At 54.3% G+C, this 14725-nt stretch overlaps 1 protein-coding gene across 7 annotated transcripts in view; it reads right to left on the bottom strand.

Annotated features, from left to right (window-relative positions):
* Brsk2 (BR serine/threonine kinase 2) overlaps positions 1–11955 on the bottom strand; it is a 51795-nt gene extending 39840 nt beyond the window's left edge. For all 7 annotated transcript variants that reach the window (XM_038339746.1, XM_038339757.1, XM_038339767.1 and 4 more), the window contains exon 1: positions 11862–11955. In XM_038339746.1, coding sequence (XP_038195674.1) covers positions 11862–11955 — 94 coding nt within the window. The remainder of the gene's footprint in view (positions 1–11861) is intronic.
* Positions 11956–14725: the final 2770 nt, after the last annotated feature.

Below are 14725 nucleotides of genomic sequence, written 5' to 3'. Positions count from 1 at the left end.
ATCTGCTTAGTGGGCAGCGGGCAGGAAGGACAGGGAGAGGAGAGAGGCAGAGCTTGCCGGCCCACACTCTGGTACTTCTAAACAGCAGCATCTGTCCCCAAGTATCACCGAGCTAGTGTCCAATCGAGAAGCCCAGCATTATGTCTGCCTCAGCCACCTCTTTCTCTCCAGGCTGTCACTCAGGTTGGGGGCTGCCTTGTCCCAAGAGCTCTGCCTTGTCCTCATCCCAGTTCCCAACGGATGCTAGAACTTGATATCAGAAGGCCTGATTCTATGCAGTGGGGTCTCTATTCCCGTGTCTGCCTCCCGGGCACTAGGCAGGGCCATCTGGCTGGCTCTGTCCTCACACACCCACTCTGAAGTCCACAGTTCTGGGAGGGAGCCCCTGGAAAGGCTAGGGCAGAGGAGGAAGGACCAGGAAGAGCATGGTATTGCAAATGTGAGCAGAGCTGGGAAGGCAGACAGTGAGGGGCACGGGCATAGAGAAGTGAGGCCTACTGGAAGGAGCTGATCACGGCACCTCAGGTCCCATAGCCCTAAAGGCCTTGGGGTGCTGGAGGTCAGCAGGCAAACCATATGACCCTGGCAAGCCTCCCAGAGTAGCTGAAGCCTGGAGGAAAATACTGTAGGAAATGCAGGTGCTTCTGAAGGGCTGGAGAAAAGCACTATTCTGGAAGCTTCCATCTAGAGAGTGGGTCAAAGCACATTGGGCAGTCAGACCCAGCCTTGGCAGCAAGAATGAGCCTGCAGACTGGTAATTACTTGTGGAGATTCCCCTCTCCCCACCCCAGCCATGCATCTACCAGCAAGAGAGCAGCTTCAAGAGCATCTGACTAGCACATGCCCAATCAGCAGTGCTGTACTAGGGAAAGTGGTACCCTATCAGCTCAGGACCCACAAGAGTTCTCCCTGGTGGAACTGTCATCCCAGCACCGTAACAGGATCCAAGGCAGAGATCCCCAACAGTAGCCTGTGAACCAAAGACAATGTAGCCAGGGGTGAGAGCCATCATCCTCCCTTCTTGGGCCTGAGAACAACTGCCACTGACCCCAAAGTGACCTAACCAGGCTCTGTGTTCCTCTTCTCCAGATGATGCTAGGGTACATGCAGGGAGTGCATAGGCCCCAGAGATATGTGTATCAGGGAAAACAGCATGACACAGGAGAGGGGTTGGAGCAAGGGTACTTCTGCAAACCCACTCCTGCCTGCATTTGTCAGTGTGTCTAGGACAGTAAGCCAAGCTCGTGGGACAATGGGACTACCAAGTGCCTATGCCAAGCCTCTAGCATGACCTCTTCCCCACAGACACTGGGTCCTGATGTCACTGGATTTCCAATTTGCAGCCTGGGATAGCCTTCAATATATCCTTCCAAGAATGAGACAGGACTGTGGACTTGTGAGCTCTTTTAGCGAACACAGCTATGCCTACCTTGTCGCTGTGGCATTTACTGTGTGCTGTCAGTAATGTTAATGACTAGTTGTAAGTCCTCTGAGATTTGGCGGTTTGGCACCCACAATCTCCAGTCTGAGATGAGCCCGCTTCTTTATAGATACCCCAGCAGCCAGTTCTTCATGAATCCTCTGGCTCAGCAGTCCTCCTGAGACCCCCAAGGCCTCTCCTTATTGCAAATGTCACCTATTTCCAGGCATTCCCATCTCCCAGTTAGCCTGAGGGAGGTGACAGGAAAGATGGACACTGTGTGCAAGGAGCCAGTAGAGCTGGCCTAGGATCAACCCCTGAGGAAATGAAGGACTCAGGCTGGAACAGCCAGAAGTGAGCACCAGTAACCTCTTCCCTCCATGCCCGTCCCCACCATGGGTAGGGTGCAGGAAATCAGCCTGGCCTACAGTCAGTCTCTCCTCACTTCACGTCCCAACAGCTACCCAAGACCATCATCACTTCCCAGCATGCCATCCACCCTCAGAACTCTGAAACAAGCCACACTCAGGAGTGAGAGTGGGGGAAAGGCTGCATCAATGGCAGACCTACCCCAGCCCCGAGATACCCACGTGAAAGGCTATGCCCGCATCCTCCTGCAGTCAGAGCCACTCACAGGAGGATCTACCGCCTAGTGAGGAAGCCAATGTCAGAGTCTGTACCAATGAGAAGTGTCCTCCTTCAGAGGCAGTTGGAGGCCTGCACCAAGCACCTTGAGAAACACAGGCCAGGCCAAGATTGGCAGCAGGAAGCCCAGTATGTGTAAGTTTCCACTGGCCCACAGCCATGTCCATGCCCCAACAGCAACTCAAGGCCATCACAAAACCCAAAGCCATACCTGGTGGAAACCAACCAAAGACCTCTGAGTCCCTCACACAGCTCAGCACAGCTAAAGCTCGGGACTGAAGACAGTGGCTATCAGAAGCACCCTCCCCCCAACCCCACCTGGCAGAAGTTGTAGACTTCAGCAACAGTTTCTGCTGGACAGCTCCCAATTAGTGAAGAGCAAAGGCGGAGTTTAGAACAGGATCTCCACAGTAGAGCAGAAGGCTCGAGGCTATCCCCCAAGAAGGATCCAGGAATTTGAGCCCCCCACACCACTTGGGTTTGCCAAAAGCTTTCTCTGAAAAGTAGGGTGGGCAAGGGTCACTAGATGCTGGCACCCAGCATCCCAAGGCTCTAATAAGTATAGGGTTGGCAGGGGTCTGGGGCTGCTCAGGTAAAGGGTAATAGTCCCAGGGACTCCTGAGCCCTGACATCTCCCATACATGTGGACTAACAACAGGCTGAGGAAAGGTGTACTCTTCTAAACTGCCACAGTTGCATGCATACCCAAGATACCTGTGATCTATACATGTATCACAGGCACTAAGCTTAGCCTGCTACAACAGCAGCTCCAATGCCAATGAAAATACTCATTCTCCAGAGATGCCCATGCCAGTTTCCCTGCATCTGCTAGATAACAGGCAATATGACCATGCTTGTCACTGCCCACTACCTCCCAACTCCTGGCACAGCCTCCTGAGACACACAGAAGCCATAAGTCAGTGTGTTAGCATAAGAGCTCCATGAAGAAAGGATGTGGGTCCTTGGAGCAAGGGGCCTGGGTAGGCTGGCCTGCTTAACCCAGCTCCATGCCTACTACACCCACTGTCCATCTGCTGGAAATGTAGTATCCCTAGTGGTGCTCACAAACCCGCGTTCTGACTGGATGGAAGTCCTCCTCCCTGGAGATGGAAGCTGTATCATGAGCCAGTGGGCACTGAGGGACACTGCTGCCCTGCCTGGCATATATGAAGGCTGGCTCTGAGCAACAACTCCAACATCAATTACACAGGAGTTCGAGAGACCTGGCCTGAGCTGGGATGACCATCCTTCTACCCCATACCTCTGTCTACACCTGCTGAAGGCTCAGAACAGATGGTTGGGTCTACGGCAATCCCACTGCCCAAAAAAGAGGCCACTCTCATCCTTGAGAGATCCACCCACCTAGGTTCCAGAGGAACAGATTGGCAAATGCAAGCAGCTCAGTGGAAGAGGTTCAGGCCCTGGAAAGCTTTTTTACTCTCATTCAAGTGCTGGACCAGCTGATGCTGCTTTAGAAGTAGAGTTACATCTGGGATGGTACAGCTCTGTGATCCTCCGAGTCTCTGTCTTTTTGATATATACACTGGAACATTACCAGGTATGATTTCTTTCCAAATAAATAGGGTTGAAGCAAAACTGGGTACACACTGCTGGGGGCTGCAGCTGGGAATATCATGAAGGGACAAACTGTGTTTTAGAGACCCCTCTACATGCTACATGGCAATGCCATAATCCAGGACTGACCCAACACAGGACAGCCCCCAAACAACAGAAATCCCACTGGACACCCTTTACGTTGCAGACCCCTCAGTCGGCTTGATGCCCAAGTCCCTTTCACCAATGCCCACCATGCTGGAGACCAGTGTCAGAGTGAGATGAGCTCAAACCAGTAGAAATCAGGGATTGCTTGAGACTTCATGGGCACATGAGAAGAGACAGAATCAGCCTGTTTGCTCACTAGTCCAGAGCCTGTGAAGGTGGTAGAGGTGCCATTCTGAGTCTCAAGAGACTGGGCCTGCCCAGAATCCCCTTGGTTAGGCAGAGATGACCATAATCCCATCACCTCTCTCTTGCCTGCTGCTCCACCAACCAAGGGTTCCAGGAAAATCTCCTTGTGGAAGGGGTAAACAAGAAAAAAGGACCACTTATCCCTCTTTCTCCTTATGTCTCAGGTCCTTTAGCCTGCACGTCACTGACCCTGAGGTTGTCACTGGCACAGCAAGAGGCACAGAACTGCTCAGTCCCATTTAAGAAGGTCTTCCTGGCATCTTCTCATCGTCTCACCCACACTGCTATATAGACAGAGGCATGAAGAAGAAGGAATTCCCTATTGTAGTCTGGTCTCTCACTAAGTCCTAGGGATAGCCTGCAAGAGGACATGGCACACAAAACTCTGCCATAGGACAGTCGTGACGCCAGGGCTTTCTGACAGGTGCAAACACTGCAGGATGGGATGGGGCTTGCCCAGCTCCTAATGAGATGGACTTGCCTTTGGTGAGTGTCAGGTCAGTGGGATCATGCCTGCAGCCCCATCAGCCCTGAAGGAAGGTGGCACAATGGGACTCTAAAGACTAGGAACCTACTTGATGTTGTGTGTATGAGATCCAGAAACAGCCAGAATAGAGGGACACTGCCACTTCCGAAAGCCAGCGAAATTCTGTGCCCCTCAATATGGTCTAAAATGAGAAGGGTTGTGTTCTGGGTATTCAGGTCACTTCTGAAGGGCCTACTAATCCCACCAAGACACACCAGAGGCTGTGTCTGAGAGTGAGATTGAGGGTGGGTTTACAGCTCTTTTATTTGAGGGAGGAGCTTCACCTGACCACACAAGAGGAAGCTGAACAAATCCTTACCTGTCCAATGGACTCCAGTCCCAGAGCAAGAAGACCTCCACTACAGGGACAACCTCCCCAACCCCGACACCAACAATCCCTCAAGGTGGCTGCTCTGGCCAATATCTTTCCTTGGGTGAGAGGACTTGTGGGGAACTCCCAGTTGAAGACAGAGGCCACATGCTGAGTAAACCAGTATCCAGGGGCCCAGGAACCCAGGAGAGCTTGTAGCAAGCCAGTTCATGTGGCAGTAATCCTACCAAGTCGTCTTACCCTGGCCATGGACTCTTGGAACAGGTTCTCAAGGACCCACAGCCATGTGACTAAGCCCAGCAACCTACTCCCTGAGCACTGAGGGCCCCCCAGGCACTGCTACCCAACTCCTATCCTGATACTTTCACCCTCACAAGGGTTGTAGGCAGCTGGGGGTAACTGGGCTCCCACGGCGCAGTTTGTCCCTCAACAGCCACATTCATAGCCTCCTTGCACACACCGCCCACGGCTCTGAGCCTCAGCTGACGTGTAGCCACCCCCACTTGCGTCACTGGCCCTTAGGCAGCTGTCCAAGCTGCCCTCAAGCCTCTGCCCTAGGGCCAGGAGGCCAGTCCTGCTCTCCAGGACCCCAGAGTGGGCAAGAGAGGGTGAATGCGCCCAAGGCACTTCTACCCCCAAGAGGCCAAAGACTGATCTTTGTGCCAGAGAGCCTCAATAAATGAACCTAGAATTCCTAATGGCTCCAGGACCAGCTCTGTGCCTTCTCTAGCCACAAGGTCACAAAACTATACATTCAATCCTGGTCGGGTTCACAAGGATGTTGTGGCTACCCAGAGAAGGTGCGTACATCCTCCCACACGATTAAGAAGTGAAGACACTATCCCACTCTACATGGATTGATCACTCACCCAAGAAATGCTGTCAACCTCTAGTCCTGGAGCAAGACCCTAGACCCAGTCTGTGACTAGCATGCCAGAATCCACCCTCAAAAAAATGGGAGGTTTCTTATCAAACAGATGGACTTTCAGGATTCTGTCCAGCAGGCGGGGCTGGCTCCCAGCTGCTAAGATCAAGAACACTGACCCTTCAGAAACAACAGAACAAGGCCTGAACCAAGCGGGCTGGGCCCTGAGTGGTGGCCACTCTGGCACAATCCATGCTTTGTCCCTGAAGCCTAAGTCAAAGCCCAGCCTCCATCCTGTTCAGAACCCAGGGCAGCCTGGTTCAGCTAGCATCTCTGACCAAGGTCTTGTAGAGGCTTGTGGGCAGCTGTGGCCACATTAGGCTTGGACCTGAGTCACCAGGCATATTAGCTACTAAGCAGGTGAGCTCAGGTCTTACTTTTAACCAAGGAAGCCCACTTATGGGCCCATGAACTTCCTAGAGAGTACAGGGCAAAATAAGGGACCCCTTCAAACAGAGGAGCACCAAGAGACCCTCATCTACCATAGTATCCCCAGAAGGGCCATGACAGGCACTCTTACTTGCTCTTACCAGACACTGTATCCAGCTTTGGAGCCTCATACAAGTCCCAAGGAAACCTCATTCCCAAACCCATTTGTAAATGAGGTCAAAGGCCTAAAGCCCTTCTGCTATAGTTAGCAGCCAGCATACAGCCTTCAGAATCAGTGGCATAGAATTGCCTTTACTAAATTCCAAGTGACTACGGGACTCCCAGACCTGATCCACCAACCTGTACAACTGAGAGTTTCAGAGATTCTCTGAAAGAAATACCCCCACTAGGTCACTGTGAAGGTATCCTCACTACTCTGCCAGAGTCCATACAGTGGGACTTTCTAGTGACATGAGTCACCCTTAATAATAGCTGTTGGCTATCCTGGGGAGGGCCGGCTGTCCATTGAGTGGTATAGAAGCAGGGTACCAAGGTAAGAAGGGGTTAAAGTGATATGCTCTCCCTGGCCCACTCCACAAATACCAGGGAAGAACCTAGGGCAGATAGATGGTCAGGGCACCAGAACACACTTGACAGGCTGTGTCCAGGAGTGGGCCTGGCTGGTGCTGCTAACAGGTGGGGTACAGGCCTTGCCAACCTCTCAGGTGACTTGACTAGTCACAGAGAAGGGCAGTGTATGGCAAGTTAAGGGGCATCTACATGCCAATGACACAGACTATGTCTGGCTACCCTCAGAGTAAGGACAGGCTCTGGCTACCTAAGGCAGCCAGGGATATGGTGGGACCTAGAGCCCCCAGAGCCTCAACCCACCCACCGCCTACTGTTATGGTGGCTATGCCTGGCCACAATGGCATTCACCTCTGAGACTGGCTGATGATCTGTCAGAAACAAAGCCTGGGGAGCAGTGGAAAGAGCCAATTCTGCTTTGAGTCTCAGCGAAGGCTAGGCCTGTACCTACTTCAGCACAGCTGCACAGAACAGTTCGCTCCTCTGCTTTTAGACACAGTTCTCCCCTGGGCAGCAGCAGGGCAGAGACCTAGGCATGGCCCACTCTAGAAGTCAACCCTTCATAGGCCTATTGCACAGGGCTCTGGTGTGCAGCCAGGCCCTGGGCAAAGCCCATATAAGAGAGACCCATGAGCACACCAAGGAAGGATCTGTGCAGGCACACGGCACACCCTGAGTGAGCGCCCATAGTATGCCTTTCCAGTACAAACATACCCTATCCCATGGCAGGAAGTTCAAGGGTCCATGAAAGGTTCATGCTGATTTTCATCAGAGTAGGCAGAGAGAGACCCATGTGCATGGGGACACAGATGCACTGTGAGCCACCTCAGTAAGCCAGGACAGGATGGTTCCCCTGTGGTTCTCCAACCTCTACCAAGAGCACTTATCCTTCAAGCACACCTCTGCTTCCCTGGCCTCTGTGTCCCGCTGCCTGTGAAAAGCTCTCAGAGAGGATAGGAGCTCCTGAGCAAGTATGAACTGTGGGAGGAGGGCTGGCAGTGCCCAGGTTTAGCCAGAGAGGAGCTGAGCAGGGCAGAAGACAGGCAGGAGAGCTGCATGGCCCATGCAGCTCCCAGACCTGCATGCCACCTGATCTGAGCTCTGAACAAGGCCCTGGGCAGGAGATAAATCATCCCCTGTTCCCAATAAGTAGAACTTTAACAGAGTGCTAGTTCTGAAGCCACGGTACCCTCATCTATACAACTAGGTCAGATGGCCAGAGCCAGATGTGGAAGAAGAGGGACTCACAGCAGGGGCCAGATGAACCTGGTGAGTGGCAATCACCGAACACTACATGATACCCACCTTCACCGCTGCAGAAGCCACCAGGCCCTTTCCACCCAGCTTGAGGGGACTTGGCCCCACACAGCTTCCCCTCAGTTCCTCACCAGCCTGGCTCATCTACAGGGCCTGACACAGCAGCCACTCACTCACTGCTTGACTTTTAAAAACTGACCCGGTCCCAGCAGCCACCTTCAATCCTGCTTCTGTTCACTGTGTTGCCCTCTATCCATAAATATCAACATTCCTGGTTCTGGGACACCCACGGGTCTGCTACATCTTTCTCACCTGTTTCTCTACACCTGTCTCCCTTTTCACCTGTATCCCCCCCCTTGCCCACCTATCCCACCCTCACAGCTTCTTCTACCTCAAGACTCCCCTGTAGCCTGCCAGTCATCAGAGCTCCCATCCAACCTCTTAAAGGCCATTCCGAAGCGTGAAATGGGTATTTCAGGTCTCTCATCAGGCAGACCCTCCACTGACCTGTGAGCCCAGTCAGGTAAGCTTGAAGGCAATCCCCCACTCATCCCCTTCGCTTAGCCTGACTGACCACTTCTTGAAAAGTAGAGGGCCCTGTCATCACCTCCTATAGTAGGTCTGTGCTGGCTAGTTTTTACATCAACTTGACACAGACTAGATTTGGGGAGAGAGAAGATCAATTGAGAAAAAAAAAATGCCCCCACCAGATTGGCTTATAGACAACATTTTCTTGGTTAATGATTAATATGATAATCACCCATTCCATTCTGAGTGATGCCACTCTTGGGTAGGCAGTCCTGGGGGTGGGAGGGTACAAGAAAGCAGGCTGAACAAGTCATGAGGAGCAAAACAGTAAACAACATTCCTCCATGGCCTCTGCTTCAGTTCCTGCTTCCAGATTCCTGTCTTGCCTTAAGTTCTTGCCATGACTCCCCTCCCTGATGGGCTGTGATGTGTAAGTTGAAATAAACCCTGTACTCCCCAGATTGCTTTTGGTTATGGTGTGAAGCATAGCTATAGAAATCCTGACAAAGACAGGATCCTACAGGCCCTCCTGGGCTGTGGGCCCATGAAGGCCGAGCTCCAGCATGGGCAGAAGAGTGAGTCTACACAGCCTATGTAACCCTCCTTCTGGTCCTGATACCACCTAGACTTGAGGCATCTCCCATTCCAATTCAGTCTCTAGGGGTGCCTTCAAAGGGAGGGATTGTCTCCCATCTCTGTAGGGGCCAAGTTTGGAAGGAACTAGGGGAAAAACACATCTCATATCAGGGCCAAATCCTGCAGAGTCCTGGAATTCCCAGCCCAGCCCAGGAACCCCTCAGCTTCTGAACAGCTTCTGTTGGTCAGGGTTCCAAGCGTTCTAATGTCACTCAGCACCTGGACCCAGGGGGAGGTCATCAGAGGATATACTCAAGGGTAATTTAACAGGAAGAGAGATGACTGCATGACCACAGCCACAGCAGCCAGGTGCAGAGGCCAAACACCAGCAAAAGTGATAAGAGAAACTCCCTGGGCCCAAGCCACCACCCCATGGGCAGTCCAAAAGAAGGGGCAGATTGGATGCTCCAGAAAGCATAGAGGAGCCACATACCCCCTACCCCATCTAACCCCATGGAGGCAACATCTTGCGGTCCGTCTTCCTCTAGGTAATGGGCTTACACTGCTCCACAAGGCTCACTGCCACCAGACTATCCAACAGCCCCAAGAAGCAGCTTAGGTGTGGATAGGCAGACACAAGCAGAAAGAAGCAAGGGTTAGTGTTGAAATGAGCAGGTGGGTAGGAACTGCGAGCCATCTGTGTGTGTGTTCCCATGACATGTGGTCATGCCAGGAGAAACCCTCAGATCGGCATGTAAGCAGGGCAGAAGTGGACAGAGTCGAGCCTACACGCCCCATGAAGCTTTCCTGGCAAGAAGTTGGGCTCTGTCTGATCCAGGGGTAGCACAGAAGGCTGAGACACAGCAATTCTGCTGGCATCTGGTGTTAAGTGGCCAGGCCCAGCAAATACAGTCAGGACCTACCTACATCCACCAGGATGACCTTTCAATAGCAGAGCGGGAAGACACACATGATGAAACATGATGAATAGTCTCCTCAGCTGCACATTTGCACTCTGGTGGTCAGAAGTCAGGAGAGAGGGTGTGTCCAGACGGCCCAGGAGCAAGGCTGCTCAGGGTCCTTCTAGATCACTGGCCATCATGGTGCCATTAACTACACGACCATGTAATGCCACAGAGAACACAGGGAAGCCAGCCCTATCCACAGGGCCCACAAGTCACCATGCACCGTTCACTGCTATCATCACTTACATGCCCAGGGCTCCTTATAACAACGTTTTATCGGTAGGATAATTAGATTATTTTAATGCCTCCTGCATTCTGCTGCTCCAGGCCCTTCCCTCACACACTACAGTTGCTCATCGCAGGAAACATGCATATCCGGAACTCAATGGAACACCACCTGCCTATGCCTTACCCTCAGCCCCAAGTCCCTTGCTCAGTGCCATGGTGTTGACTACTGAGTTTAGGGGTTGACTCCAGGGTGGGAAGATGTAGCTTCTGGGGTTTAAATATATATATATATATATATTTATATACATATATATACATATATATGTATATGTATATATACATGTCTCTGCCTCCGTGACATCACAGTTGCAGGCCTCCAAGGGAACTCAGCCTGGCCCATCTCCTTCCCAAATATCGCCTTTACCACTGCCTTCCTGAAGCCCTGGGGTGCTTCTAGAGGCCCCTAAGCTCCCACCCGAACCACACTGCACCCTCCCGCTGTCCTCCACTCCCAAGCCTGCACCGGCTCTGGGGAACTTTTCCAAATGGAAAGGAGATGTGGGCAGTACCAGTCGGACCTTTGGGCAGCCGGAAGACAGGCCAGTCCTGGGAGAAGAAAGAAAATGGCTGAGTCCCAGCCTCCCACAAAGACGACTGTGTGAATGCGCCTAGCTGACCAGATGAGGGGGCTGACTAAACCCAGCCCGCCCCAGAAAGCTGGCCAAATTCAAGGTAGCCGGGTTCTCTGCTAGTCTACGGGAAAGCTGTGTAGAGATGGAACCTGCCCAGCAAAAAACAGTGAGGACTCTTGGGGAGGTTCGTCTCTGCTGTAGGCCCAGGTCTGTTCCAACTGTCAGATGGCTCAAGCCCAGGAACTGTCACCCTCTTATCTCCCCAGGGAAGCCCAGTGTCGCAGACGCTCAGGCTTGAGGCTGGGTGCAGAAGAAGGCGCTGTCCAGCTTTCCTAAGGTTCCTGAGCTGTCACCCCCAACCCGAGCCGGAGGTCAAGGCTAGGAAAGCCAGGCCAGGTCCTGCCGGGCGGCGGCCGTTGCCTGGAGGTGGGGGTCATGCAGCCGGGACGCAGCTGCTCAGGCAGCATGTCTATTAGCGCGGCAGACGGCAGATGGGCGCCCGCTCGTCCCCCTCCTCCCGCGGCACAATGGGCCCGGCGCTAGCTCGGGCGCACAATGCGGCCCCGGGCCGCGCACCTGCAGCGGGACTGCCGGGAGCCTCCAGGCCCGGCTCCTACCGCCCCAATGGCCGTGCGCCCCAGGACGCGCCGCGTGCCCTTGGGCTGCGCCCGCCCGCCCGCAACCGGTGGGCTGCGGGGCTCCACCACGGGACCCAGGAGTGCGGCGGACGTCGGCGCACCGCCGCCCATTGTTCGCGGCCGCCGGGCCGGGCCTGCAGCATCTCTGCTCTGAGGCCTCCCTCAGCCCCGCCCGGCCGGTCAGCACGGTCTCACCGGCCCCGCGGCCGCGCGCTCGCCCCCCACCCGGCCCCGCCCGCGCCCCCAGCAGCCGGCGCGCACGCACCTGTCTGCCCCTTGCCCAGCGTCTTCTCCAGCCGGTAGGGCCCCACATACTGCGCGTGCTGCGCCCCGCCGCCGTCCTTCCCCGTCGATGTCATCGCTCCCGGGCCCCGCGCCGGCGAGTGGGCGCCCGGGCGCGCGGGCAGGGAGGGGCCGGCCAGCCGTGCGTCCGAGTCCGCCAAGCGCCGTCCGCGCTGACCCGGCCCGCGGCGCCCCCGGGCGGGCCGCGCCGCTCTGCGCCCCCGCCGACCCCCACGCCGCGCCCGCCGCACCCGTGTGAGGCCGGGCCGCGGGGATGCCTCTCTGCCTCTCTGAGAGGACCCGGCGGGCGGGGGCACCAGGCTTCCGCCGCCACCTCCGAGGCCCGCGCCCCGCGCCCCGCGCCCCCCAGCGCACGCCCGTCCGTGGCCGTGCAGCCGAGCCCCGCCGAGCAACCGAACCGAGCCGCTCAGCCGAGCCCAGACGAGCAGCCGAGCAGCTTCGAGTGCCGCCGAGCCCGAGCCGAGCCCGAGCGGGCGCCACCGGCCGCAGCTACCGTGACAAGTGGTGCTTTCAGCTGTCAATCACAGCCATGGTCCAATCAGCGCCGTCCGCCTGGACCGCCCCGCCAGTCTCCAAGAGCGCGCTGGGCCGCGGGGCCGGGAAAACCGAGATCGGGGTGTCGATGGGGCGGGGGCGAAGTGGAGGCCACGCCAGGGCCAGGAGCCTCCCGACTGTGCTCTCGCTGCCGGGGTTCTTGTCATTAAATGGAATGCTAGGGTGGTGCAGGCAGCAGGCCTCAGGGAGAAGTCTATGTGGCTGCCTTGGTCTGGGGGTTTCTCCCTGCACCCCTGGGTTTTGGGAGGAGTTTTCTGCCCCTCGCGAGAGTTTTGTATATAAAACTCAGCCTTGTACCAAGGTAGGGTGCCGCAGGCAGGTTTGGAGTGCTGGTCACCAGGCACAGGTGCTCCCTGAAGGGTGGGGATGTTCAGCGTTGGCGAGGATACTGCTTGCGGGCCGGGTTTTGCAGACGGGGTGGAGATGCTGCTTTTACGTTGAGGTTCTGCATACAGCGTGGGTGCTATGAGCAGACTAGAGCTCTGAGCACAGGTAGTGTTCTGCATATGAGGCAGAACGCTTCATGCGGATCGAGAGAGCTGTACACTGCAGTACCTAGAGTGCCCTGGATGCCATTCTCTACCGGCTGTTTCTGTTCCCGTGAGAAAGGGGCCAGCATTTTCGCGGTATGCCAGTAGACACCAGTACAGTAGGATCAATGAACTCTAGCAGAGGCACTCTGCGGCAGGGCCCCCTGGTGCCTCCAAGACCTTAGCTGCAGACATTTCTATATTTAAGATAAGCTGTGAGTCAAGGGGCTTCATGGCACCTAGGATCCCAAAAAGCCTCTGAAAATTGGAAGCTGCATTAATCAACGTGCCCGGTCAACAAGACCCTAGGTATGAAATGTCACCTTCACCTTCACCTTCAGCCACCTGCTAGCCCCTGCCCACCCTAGGTGTCATAGTGTCAACTGAAGGAGGGCTTCACTCTTTCCAGCACTACCAGGGAAGACCAACGGAGAGTGAGAACACTGTGGTCTGTTCATTTGTCCAATGTAAGAACAAACTCTCAGAACAGCTTCCCCTTCAAAGAGCTGGCCTGATCTTCAAAAGAGGTAGATTTAGGGTCACTGGGTACTAAGTGTTGTCCGGGAATGAGCAGCACTGGCCTGCTAATGGGAACACACAGGCAATCTCCGAGGTTAGCCTCAGGCTGATGCTGGCACCACAGGGAGATTTTTCAGCAATGCATAAGAGTATTTGGGACCTTGCAGTGGAGTATTCGACAGGATTTGGACAGGGGCAATCAGCAGAAGTAGAACACGGGCAGGTGAGTAGGAGAACCAATGATTCTCAGAAGAAAGGAAAGGCTGTGCCTGGTCCCTATCAAATAAGGCCCTCCTGGTCAGCTGGGCCTCCCTGTCTACATTCCTACCTTTCCAGTGGCCTCGGCAGCCTTTGGTATGTGGCTTTCTTCATTTGATTCCCAAAACTTTTATCTTCAAGGCTGCTCTCTCCCTACCTGCAGTCTGCGCTCTGTGACTCGGTCTCTTCCCCTCTCTCTAGCTGCCTGCCCATTTTTGTGTGTGCATCCAGCCAGCACCAATCAGCAGGTCTCCAGGGTCAGGTGTAGAACCTCTTCACTTGGATGTGTCTTCCAGGAGCAGCTGTGCCCCTGCTGTACCTACTGCCAGGACTATCCGGAGCCTAGGTTCCAACCAAACCTGCTCCATAAATCCTCAGATTCCACATCCTTAGAACATATGTCACATCCCCTACCGCGTCACCCAGGGTTAGTGGATCTGAGACTGAGGAACATTCCAAGTAATGGTCAGCTAAGAGGCACTTGTGACTGTGGATGCCATGGCTAGTGGCGCCCACTTGATCTATTGTATTGTGGGGTAGGAGCTGTGAGCGACCTAGTGCTATTGAGCAAGTTGACCTGCTCCTGAGTTAGAAGGGGAGACCCCTGTCCAAACCAGGGGGCCTCTCTGACAGATTAACCTCCCACTACACCAGTACATCCAGAATTATTTAACATAACCCAGGACCACATCAGATAAAGACAGGTTAAAAAAAAAAAGTAAGTGGAGCTCATTACTTCCAAGGACCTAGGAACAAAAATCCTTAACAGAGGATCAGCAAATTGATTCCAGCAATACATGAAAAGAATTCTTGTGAACCTGTAGGACTTCTGTCTAGGAATTCCCAGTTAATGCTTCAAACTAATTTTAGTAAGGTAAGCCATTATGCCAGAAAAAAAAAACCTATAATACACAGTCATTAAAAAAAATGTTTCCTATTGCCTTACCTAGTGTCAGGCAGATCC

The sequence above is a fragment of the Arvicola amphibius genome, chromosome 1, assembly GCF_903992535.2.
Source record: "Arvicola amphibius chromosome 1, mArvAmp1.2, whole genome shotgun sequence".
In the NCBI taxonomy this organism is placed as follows: Eukaryota; Metazoa; Chordata; class Mammalia; order Rodentia; family Cricetidae; genus Arvicola; species Arvicola amphibius.
This window is presented reverse-complemented; position numbering and strand designations above follow the sequence as displayed.